The 12,031-nt window shown below is 36.8% G+C and overlaps 1 protein-coding gene across 2 annotated transcripts in view; it reads right to left on the reverse strand.

Annotated features, from left to right (window-relative positions):
- pde4ca (phosphodiesterase 4C, cAMP-specific a) overlaps positions 1-3,074 on the reverse strand; it is a 47,553-nt gene extending 44,479 nt beyond the window's left edge. For both annotated transcript variants that reach the window (XM_073849748.1, XM_073849747.1), the window contains exon 1: positions 2,540-3,074. In XM_073849748.1, coding sequence (XP_073705849.1) covers positions 2,540-2,613 — 74 coding nt within the window. In that variant the 5' untranslated portion in view covers positions 2,614-3,074. The remainder of the gene's footprint in view (positions 1-2,539) is intronic.
- Positions 3,075-12,031: the final 8,957 nt, after the last annotated feature.

Raw genomic sequence — 12,031 nt, forward strand, 5'->3', positions numbered from 1 at the left:
AGCATAAATTAGCAAAACAACGTATTTGGAAGTACATTAACTGCAATCCATGCTGTTGTTTACATCTGAGTATCTCCAAAATGGTGGTGCATCCGGGTAACTGATCAAACAGTGACATAAGGGCAAACCCTCTATACAACAATGGCATTCTGGGGGCCTGAAAACAAACTTTTTTGAAAATGGTTCAGTCTTTGTGTAAACTACAAAAACAAAAAACAAAGGGATCGTTTTGACAACTTATCATCTGTACAGGGATTTTTTTTTTTTTTTCAAAATCACAAAATACAATTGCTTTTAGTATAATCATTGTTGTATAAACATACTCTAAGTCTTGTGTACTCGCATAGCTTTCAGCAAGGCTCAAGTGCAGTCAAAGCTAAACCAAAAATGTAACCATGGTCCACAAAACCAGTCATAAGGATACATTTTTTAAAATCGTGATTAATATGTCATCTGGAAGCTAAATAAATAAGATTCCCATTGATGTAAGGTTTGTTAGGATATGACAATATTTGGCTGAAATACTATTTGAAAATCTAGAATCTGTGGGCGTAAAAAAATCTAAATATTGAAAATCACCTTTAAAGTTGTGCAAATGAAGTTCTTAGCAATACATACTACTAATCAAAAATTACGTTTTGTTATATTTACGGTAGAAAATTGACTAAATATCTTCATGGAACATGATCTTTATTTAATATCCTAATGATAATTTTGACCCATACAATGTATTTTTGGCTACTGCTACAAATGAAAACCATATATGTGACCCTGGACCACAAAACCAGTCTTAAGTCGCTGGGGTATATTTGTAGCAATAGCCAAAAATACATACCGTAGTATGGGTCAAAATTATTGATTTTTCTTTTATGCCAAAAATCATTAGGAAATTAAGTAAAGATCATGTTCCATGACGATTTTTAGTAAAATTCCAACTGCAAACATTTCAAAATGTAATTTTTGATTAGTAATATGCATTGTTAAGAACTTAATTTGGACAACTTTAAAGGTGATTTTCTCAGTATTTTGATTCCAGATCTTCAAATAGATGCATCTCGGCCAAATATTGTCCGATCCTAACAAACCATACATCAATAGAAAGCTTATTTATTGAGCTTTCATATGATGTATACATCTCAGTTCTGTCAAATTTAACCTTATGACTGGTTTTGTGGTCCAGGGTCACATATTAGGCAACAGTCCTACCATATCACTTCAAAAAGTTTCAAAACTACGGTTCGTATGATGTAACAAAGCCTAGTTTCTTGAACTCGCATGACTTGACAAGTCTAATGTGCCCTTCAAACAACTAACCCGAATCAAAACATTCAGAAGTGCTTTTGAAGCCTCATGAAGCAATGTTTTAAAGCTCTCATCACTAGTTGATGCTCTACAGGTGGCGCCAATGTGATAAATGATGAGGTAAATATCCAGTCCTGTATTTTGATGCTGATACTCTACAACACTGCTTGCTCTGCTTTAAATGGCTATTGTGGTGATACGCTTAGAGGAAACAAGTCACAGCTTTGTCTGAGTCACGTGGAGCCTAAGAGTGTTGTCTCTAAATGAAAAGCCTCTCTTGTAAACAGTGTAACACTGTGATATGCTGTGCGGAGTTGTGACAGGTCCTTTAGATAGCCATTGACAGAAGAGTGGCAGTGTTTCAAAGAGGCTCAACCGAATCTACTTCACAAGAGATAAATACCGCTTAGGCATACCAATAAAATCACTGCACGGCGGCTGTGATCCCTGATGTCTTGACTGTAATCTTCAAATAATGATCAGCTGCATCAGCCGATAAATATGACTTTTTAATGTTATCACTATCAGTCTGATAGCCAATAGATTATGGTTAAACACAAATAAAATAAACTGTTTTTATTTTTTCTGTTAGGTAATTCCAGGCATGCTGGATAGTACAGAGGTAACTGTGCGCGTAAGGTCGCAGTATGCTACCCACAGTGGCCGCTACAGGCGAACATCAACAGACCATCGATTCCCTACCTCTACTGGCCTCGGGCTGTCCAGGCCACAGATATAACAGCTACACATAATAGCAAGCGCTGCTCTCGGCCTGCTTTAACACTGTCATACTATGTATAACAGTGCTTGCAGAGAAAGAGGGAGGTCTAAATAACTCCAGAGCAGCTCTCTCTCTCCACTAGAAGGTGCACTCATCATTTCAGAGCTTATGTTAGTGATGTCAGAAACCTAGAGGACTGGTTTGCTTCAAGACCTTCTTACACAAGAAAAACCTGCCAGGACTGAGCACTTGAGAGACAACATATTCACGCAGAGTGTAAATCTCATTCTGTAGTTATTTTAAATTGTCAAAGTGCTCATCAAACAAAGCAAAAATGTCATTTACAACATGGGACAATGACAGATGCTTTAACAAAGCTCTTTTCTGCCTTGGAAGTTCCACCAAGGTCATTATATAATACATTTTAAAACAAAGCTTTAAAAGTACATTTAGCATATGACCAACTCAATTTAAGGTTGTGACTCTATAAATGTTGCTTTTGTTGCGTATACATACCCGATGCACGAGTGCCGCCGCGTTGAAAAGTTCATCTGCATTGTCTTCCTGGGAAAACGAAGGTCTTTGCTCATGGTGAAAGATGGTTGTGTTAATTTTTGAATATTAGAGTTAAAACTCGGAAAGTGTGTCCGATTCTGTCTGGGCTGTGTGTCTAGACAGCAACTAAAAGCAACACCTCAGAAGGTTTCTTGTCTTGATCTCATGTCCGCTATGTGCCCAGTGTCTCCATCCACTGAGAAACATAATGCGGCAACAATCTTGATGAACAAAAATTCAACAGAGTGAAAACAATCGTAAGACGAATGCTTGATATCAACAAAAATCCACTATATCAGCAGAATAAAGGCCTAGCATAGCCTGTACAGAGCAGCAAGTCCTGGATGAAAGTCTTTGGGAAATCGCCACACTGAACAGGGAACAAAAAAGTGCATAAAAAAAAAGTATGCTCCTAAACATTAAAAGTATTTGCTGATATTTTACTAGTTGCATAAAAGTCTGAGTTAAGAGGCTCGTAATCCCATCAGATGCTCCAGAGAGTGTGCCGTCCCATCCAGCCTCCTGGTGCCATTCTCTGAATCCAAAGCCCTGAAACTAAACTCTGGCCTGAAACAACCAGCCTTTGATAGAGAGAGAGAGAAAGAGAGAGAGACAGAAAGATAGAGGGTGGAGGGAAGGGGAGAGAGGGACACAGAGAGAAACACTCTGTAGCACTGTTGCATGTGTATATAAGGTATTTTTCATGGGTCGGTTTGTGATAGGTGGGGTGTCCTGAGATGAGGCTCAACATCTGCAACTTGCTGCTTTAATGTCTTCAAGTGCACTAAAAAGTAATAACCTTAGTCCTCTACGTCACTGGCCTATTTCCAAATGCAACACTAACTGGACCCTGCCTGCAGCCAAATAATGACACTGTGTGTGGCTAAATCCAATACATAGAGGGAGGTAGTAAGTACGCACAGCGGCTCAACATCCTAAACTCAACTCTTTGTACTTTTTAAAATATAATCATTAATTTTATTTGTTCCCATTTTTTTATTTGTGTGTGTGTTAAGAATTATGACAGGAAAAATGTTTCATAACACAGCATAACTTGTGTAGAATATAAAACGCTTGTTGTCTTTACATTAACTGAGGTAACAGTGGTTTGGATGGTCTGTATGAAAAGAACAAGATCATTAAAAAAAAATCTTGCAAACTCATACAGTCAAACCAAAAATTATACAGACACCAGATATAATTTTTGATATATTTTTTTTACTAGCGGGTAACAGGACACTAGTTCATTTATGAGAGTGAGGATAGCAAAATAAAGTAAACTGTGACATATTATACCTAAACATTCTTCAAACAGTGAACTACCAGTAAATTTAAGAAAAATTTGGTACCAAAAATTTGTGTTTTTTCTTTAATTGCTAATGCAATTTATTTTTTTTTCACCACAGACTGAACAGAAAAAAAGCATTGCTCGGTAATTGGTCAACAAAGTAGTGATAGTTGTGTAAATATTGTCATAATAACAGTTGTCTGAATTTTTGGTTGACATTATCAAGAAAAATTTGTTCTGACACTGAGTTCTTGTCATATTTTATTACCATTTTCTAAACTATAGCGAATAAACTGTGATAATGTAAAAAATGTTGAAGGGGTTTTGACTTTAGGTACTAAAATGACAATGTCAAGTGAGGGAAAAGCCACTCAGCTCTACCCTCTTGTGGATACAATATATATTATTCCATATACAAAAGAAGCTCCTTCAATCTTGCAGTTGACTTGACATTTTACCATCACTTTCCTTTTATTTTTTATCTTATATTTTATACATAAACAAATAATCATTTTTTTTTAGTAATTCAGGTGAATGTGGAAATAGTCCTGCAATTTGACTATCCACATTAAGAACTGCAAAATGCACTAAACACTAAAAAAATGTAAACGAAAAATCTATGGCTATGCTAAAAGCTATGCTTTACTATACCATGTTATACCACATTTTGTTCATCTGAACACCTAAAACACCTTATTTTATTTATTTATACAAAAGTTCTTTCTGGTCCTTGAATCTGATTGAATGATATGGGTGTGATACTTTAGTGATATCGGAGCTCCAGCTGTTTTACTGTGTGTATCACTGCACTTGTGGTACTTCTTATAGCAAGTGTCATAGAGGATGCCCAGATTCACTATAATATTATAAATAATACTGTTTTTGTGTCATGGAATGTAGTTTTTGCTTCAATGTTTTCGGAGATGTGAGCACCAGTGCGCTTATGAACCCGCCAAGAGCAGCCTTACCTCAGCCAGATCTGGAATTTGCCACAGGCTACGATGTCTCTATAGTGGTTAAACATGAGATATAATTCATTTTGGGTACATCTAACGACAGTCTTTGGCCTCATTAATTTATAATTTATAATGTTCCAGAGCAAATAGTTTTGGCTGAGGGCAAAATCTCATTTTATGTTTTAATTTTATGTAACTTCTAAGCTGTATGGCAGAGCACTGCCTTTGTACTTTTGACTGAAATCACCTTGAGACAGATGAAAGGATAGTATGACAAAGATATCGCTTTCATCCGTGGGCATTTAAACTAATGTTTTATTATGAATATGAGATTGAGCTGAAAAATGAATGCTGTATCAGATGCAGGTAATCACACTCACTCACTCAGTCAATCTCTTTTTCATAATACTCTAAATAATACAGTGAGCTTTTAATACAGTAAAACAATACGTTTTCAATGAAGCAACTCATTCCTTCATTGCTAGTTCTAAAGTGATCCTTTATAATTAGTAATGAAGACCTGGGCTTTGCTGTTAAACTGTTAACTTGAGATTTGAATCCGTGGCAGAAGGAAGTAGTTTAGCATGAAAGAGTGTTTTAAAGACACTCCGTTGTTGTTTCTCATGTATTTACACACTCGTGCCATCGAACAGTTGTATAAAGGCAATATCAACATGAGTAGCAGTGTGATATGGCTTGATATAGTAATTCAGGTGAATGTGGTGTATAACTATCCTCATTATTAACTGCAAATACATATTTCGCTTAAAATACAAATTCAAAATCAATACTTCACTACTTCTGCTGTTCATTTATCCAGTCTTACAGGCTTCCACATAATGGAAAACGAAAGAGAATCATCAGCATTAACCTTAAAAAAATTGTCAAAATATAATATAATAATGGTCCGAGATGCTGGCTCCACCATCCTATTACTCTACAAAGGACAAGCAGTTTGAACAGTTTTAAGTTTGAATGATTCTGAGTGATTTTTTAATATTACATCTGAAAACACAAAGTTATTATTTGTCAAATACCCCCATTACAAAAGAACCTAGTTATTATATTTATGCAAAAATATGTGTGGATGATTTTGGCAGCCAGCAAGTGACAGTAGGACAGAAGAGACAAAGTTTTAGTTGATCTGTTGACGGGTGAGGCGAGGATGAGGGCCGCTGCAGGCGCTTGAACTCAGGTTGTTGAAATTGGCCAAACAGTCTTGAGAGGCAGATCATGACAGCATAATGCTCAAGAAGAATGTCAAGAGCAGCGTGCGCCTTGCAAACAAGTTCTAGATCTAAAACACATCTCTGAAGAGAAGCAGTAACAAAGCCACACCCTTCGAATTCTGGTTGTCAAAAACGTTTAGTAAATAAACAAGGTGATAGATAACCAGGGGAAGTTATATTTCCTCCAACAGTTCAGAATCCACACTGAACTTAAATACAGCTCACTAAATACTGAGGGATTCATGGGTCAAAATATTTGCCACGGTGAGATGTGTTCATCTCTAGCGGACTTTTTGAATTAAGAACCAGAAAAGTCCCTAAAGATACATTACCACTCTGTGGAAGGACTTCTCAGAGCAAACAGATCTCCTGTTATTATAACCCTGTATTATTCTGTTAAAAACACTTTAAAGTTCCTGACACTAATGTTAAATAAAGTCTCTTGCTCCGATTTGCTTCATCTCTTGGAGACAGTATTCTGACAGAGATATGGCTTGTTTAATCATTCCTCTTCCTACACCATCCTGCCATAATTCTCCAACAGCCTGTTTCATTCTTTCTCCCAAATCCTTGACACACACAAGACAGATCTTTTCAGCTTTAAAAGTCACATTTGACCCGTGTGGACTTCCACTGTTCGCCGAGCCAAGAGAACTGCTCTAGCGTCCATTAGACAGACGACAGGCTGACTCTTTCCACTTACATCCCACAAACCATCTGACATGAACATGGTGACCTGTGTTTAAACATTTCAGCTCAAATGGTTCTCTTGCAGATTTATTCTCTGATAAACACCACCTGAGTTCACTGGTCACCTCTTGGCAAAAATACTTGATGGCTGTAATCAGGTAATAAATATTTGAAGTCTATTTCACAGTTTTCAAGTACAACACCTCCTCTGAGGTGCTCTGCTAATGATTTCTCAACACGCATTGCGTGTGTGTGCATAGCTGGGGATGTTTACACTGTTGTCAGGCTTTGACTTCCTCAAATCTTGGAAGTTTAACAGACACAGAAACAGCTCAAAACAGAGGCTGTAACATGTCAAAACCACAGGCGTTAGAGATGTATTTTGGTGCTGGCTTCCAAAAGGCCAGTTTTAACTGCTTTTATTCATGTCAATCTTGTTTAAATCACATGATTTTCCACTTTCAGAGTGTTTTGGAAGAAATCATCTTGGCTGAAATATCTATTACATTGCATTAGGGGTAGCACACAATACCATTTAAAGGTTTACGGTCTACAGTACTATAAAAGATTTTATCAAAGAATTCCAAAAATAAGGAACACTGTTTTTAACTTTGATAATAAGACATGTTTCTTAAGCAGCAAATTAAACTGATTAAAATGATTTCTGAAGGATAATGTGACACTGAAGATTGTACACTGTAAAACGTTTTCACCAGATTCAACTTAAAAACCTAAGTTCAGCAGATGCCTTAAAATTTTAAGTTAAATCAGCTCAAAACTACAAGTCATTTTAACTTTTTACAATAGAAATTAGTTGATTTAACTTAAAATTTTAAGGCAGCTGCTAAACTAAAAGTTTTTAAAGGGACGGTTCGGAGTAGAATTGACTTCATTGCTATGCACTCCGAAGCCCATCTAAATACCCCATCCGAAGTTATTTTTACCTTAGTCGAACATTTATGGAGATATTAGAGTTTTTCGAATTGCTTGTTACAGGAGTGAATGGTACATGTGATGTATCTAGTAAATTGCACCACTAAACGTGCAAGTAATCTTACCAAACTTGTACAGTAGTGTAAATAAGTTATGTACTCACAAAACGCTGCATCGGAACATTTTTAAGTCCACCATGAGTGTTTTAAAAACACGTTTTAGCCGATCCCTACTAGTCTCAAAACCTACAAATGGCGACACGTCGACGTCACTTCCCTGGTTTGAAAAAAAAAAAAAAGTCCTCCTACAAGTTGACATGCACACAGATGTAGTAGGAGGACTTTTACGTGCTTTTTTCAAACCAGGGAAGTGACGTCGACTTGTAGTTTCTGAGACTAGTAGTTCTCGGGTAAAACGTGTTTTTAAAACACTCATGGTGGACTTACAAATGTTCTGATGCAGCGTTTTGTGAGTACATAACTTATTTACACTACTGTACAAATTTGGTAAGATTACTTGCACGTTTAGTGGTGCAATTTACGAGATACATCACATGTACCATTCACTCCTGTAACAAGCAATTCGAAAAACTCTAATATCTCCATAAATGTTCGACTAAGGTAAAAATAACTTCGGATGGGGTATTTAGATGGGCTTCGGAGTGCATAGCAATGAAGTCAATTCTACTCCGAACCATCCCTTTAAGTTGAAACTGGTGAAAGTAATGATGTTGAAAATTCAGCTTTGCATCACAGGAATAAATTACATTTAAAAAATATTAAAATAGAAAACAAATGAATGCAAATAAGAGCTTTGGCGGGCATAAGAAACTTATTTCAAAAAGATTTGAAATCTTCCTGACCCCAAACTTTTGAACGTTAGAGTAAAAAAATAAAAACTGTCAGACCTGAAAGGCAACAAATTGCAGAACTTGCAAACCACAATGACAACCTAACAAGTACTATTTGACACAACTGCTAACTGAGGTCTATCAAGGTCTTAAAACTACACTGTAAAAACAGACAGATAACCTAAAAATATAACATCAGCAAAATAACATCACATTAAATAAAATTACTACACTACAAAATGATGACCACTATTTAAAAACATAACATAATATAATGCAGAACAAAGCCTGTTCCCTCAGGAAGTTTATTTGAGAGTTAGTTTTACCACCAGCTTGGACTTTACCGTGCTTAACAGCCAGAACCAGTATAACTACATGCAAAAAGCAGTTCATTTGATCACTGTTGAGGCTGACAATAAGCACTTCAGGTCAAAACATCCTCCCAAACAAAGACATCTTTTTATGCCTTCACACAGCAGACAAACCACCTCCTTGATTATAGTGATTATTATTGTAGCTAGAAGTGTTAGCATCAATACAAACTTTGGACGAGGGGGCGAATGTCTCAAGCAGCCACAAAATTAGCCTTGTGATGTGGTGTTACGTAGATGCCTATGCCACAAGACTCCTGTGTGTGTGTGTGTGTGTGTGTGTGTGTGTGTGTGTGTGTGTGTGTGTGTGTGTGTTTTGAAGCCAAGCCTCCCGGTAAGAGGCTAAACGAGCGATTCAGATTCAGATTTGCATCCTACCTGGGAGTGTGAGCCAAAGTGAAGCGCCTCTGCAAAGCAATGCTGCGGTTCATCATCAGCCTGCGGAAGAGCAGAGGCGAGTTGCGAGGCGAACTCCGAGGAGAGTCTCGTGGAGACATTTTGGGGGAGCCGGTGGGAGAGTTACCCCTCAGTTTGAGATGTGTGGGCCTCTGAAGTCTGTCCTCTTCTGGACTCTCTGACAGCACGTCGTTCATGACAGCAGAGTTCCTGTTTCTTCACCACTGGCAAAACAAGTGTCTAGTCGTGGCATGGGTCGCTCACTCACACTGCTTTCTCAACACAAAAACCACAGTCTACATCTCTCACCCTTCACTAGAGCTGAGAAATCCAGCCTTGCTTCAGAGATCACAGGCGAATTAATGGAGCCAGCCATCATAGCAATGGAACATCTCCCCTCGTGAACTCGCTTTGTTTACATAACTTGGAAGACTTCCCTCCAACAGACTAAATATGGCAGTGTGATTTACAATGAGTGGACTCCATGATAGAGTTCGCTAAGTGGCCCCACCTCCGCATTAAGACTATTAGTGTGCGAGGGCCAGTGTTTACTGGTCTATAATGACTTCCTGTTCTAGTCCCCTGGCGCGCAGAAGAGTCAACGCACCAGCGGTGCAGCGCAGAGCTGATCGCGCCGTTCAGATTTCCTCCGAGAAATGCGTATGCCTTTCACATGCTCTAGGTTTACCAGGAGAAGTCACATGAAAAAGCTCTGACTATAAAAAGCAAAGTCAGATAAAGTCAGACAGAGAGCATGGCTCATGTCACGATGGCCCTCTATCACGGGCCCCATGGGCTTTGATTATCAGAGGGGAAAAGGTTCCCTGTGATCCTTTGACTGCCGGATGAGCTGTGTACGCAAAAACAATATGCATGCAGTGGCCCCGAAAAAAGGTTTTGGATACTTTAGGGACACTTAATAATGTCTGTTGCATCACAAAACAAAAATTAAATTCTTTAAATTTTCATTTTTTAAAACAATATAGCCTACCTTTTTCTCCTAAAAAAAAATCGAGGATGGATTAAATTGCTCCAAAATGTTTTCAAGTTTTCTATTTCAAATAAATGTTGTTTTTTAAACTTTCTATTCATCAAAGAATTCCGAAAAAGCACGATTTCCACAAAATTATTGTGGACCTGAATAAATTCCAGAATTTTACAGGATTAAATTATATTTTAAATTGTAATATTTCACAATATGTGACCCTGGACCACAAAACCAGTCTTAAGTAGCATGGATATATTTGTAGCAATAGCCAAAAGTAAATTGTATGGGTCAGAATTATCTATTTTTCTTTTACGCCAAAAATTATTAGGATATGAAGTAAAGATCATGTTCGATGAAAATATTTTGTAAGTGTCTTACCATAAATATATCAAAACTTAGTTTTTGATTAGTAATATGCATTGCTAAGAACTTCATTTGGACAACTTTAAAGGCGATTTTCTCAAAATGTAGATTTTTTTGCACCCCCAGATTCCTGATTTTTTAAACCAAATATATTTTATTGACCAAATATTGTCCTATCCTAATAAAACATTTTGTGATCCAGGGTCACATACATATTACTATTTTGTAGCCTTGGTGAACATAAGAGACATCTTTGTTTGAAATCAGCACAAAAACCATCTAGATACTTGTTGTTCGTCAGACATAGTGAATCATTTTCATACTTAATGTGATTAAACTACACCTGTTGTTTTTTTTTTTTGGCTTAGTTTGGTGTTTTGTTAACTGTGCAATGACATTCAGACATTTTAAGTGTTTAAATACTTTTGAAAGACACTGTAATGTAGGGAAAATGCATCAATTTCTAATCCTTGGTATTTTTGTAGCTACATTTTTTAGATTAAATAACAAATCATGAAGAGAAACAGTAATCTGGTAAATAAAGAATGTGCCCACTCTCCTTCTCATTACAATTTTGACCCTGGACCACAAAACCAGTCATGAGGGTCATTTTTTTTTTATTTGAGATTTATAATCTGAAAGATGAATAAGTTTGTTTGTTAAATAAATTTGTTAGGATAGGACAATACTTGGCCGAGATGCAACTATTTGAAAATCTAATAACTGACAAAAAATTCAGTTTTGATATTTACGGTAGGAAATGTACAAAATATCTTCATGGAACAAGATCCTTGCAAGAAAAATCGATAATTTTGAGCCATACGATGTATTTTAGGCTATTGCTACACATTGCTAAGACTTTAAGGTTTTGTGGTCCAGGGTCACATATATACTTTTAGGGTCTATATCTTTAAGATATCACTAATTTACCTGAAAAGTTAGTTTGGGAAATAATTAAATACAAGTTCAGAATGTGTAACTGCACATTTGCCAACTATGTTTATGAGTTTTTGTTCGTTTTGCCTTTAGGAAACAATGGCTCCCTCTTCTGTCTTCATGCAAAACGTCAATTTCTGTCTCTGGACGCTACATCAATTAGTGAAATATTGAAGTGTATATAGGGATGTATTAACTTTTATAAAAGTACTGATGTAGCTCACTGTACTTTGAATTAAATTATAAGCCTTTTTAGCTTATAGTCACTCAACAACATACACAAAAACAGCAAGTAAGTGTTCCGTCACCGTCCAAAGTTGCTGACGTGAAGCCACTATTTTGCAAACAGGTACATGACGAACGGTCATGTGTTTTTACGTTATCATCTAAAATCTGTTTTAGTATAAAGTTCCTTTAACCCCTGACATCACATGTTGGCCTAACTTGTTTACA

The sequence above is a fragment of the Garra rufa genome, chromosome 10, assembly GCF_049309525.1.
Source record: "Garra rufa chromosome 10, GarRuf1.0, whole genome shotgun sequence".
Lineage (NCBI taxonomy): Eukaryota > Metazoa > Chordata > Actinopteri > Cypriniformes > Cyprinidae > Garra > Garra rufa.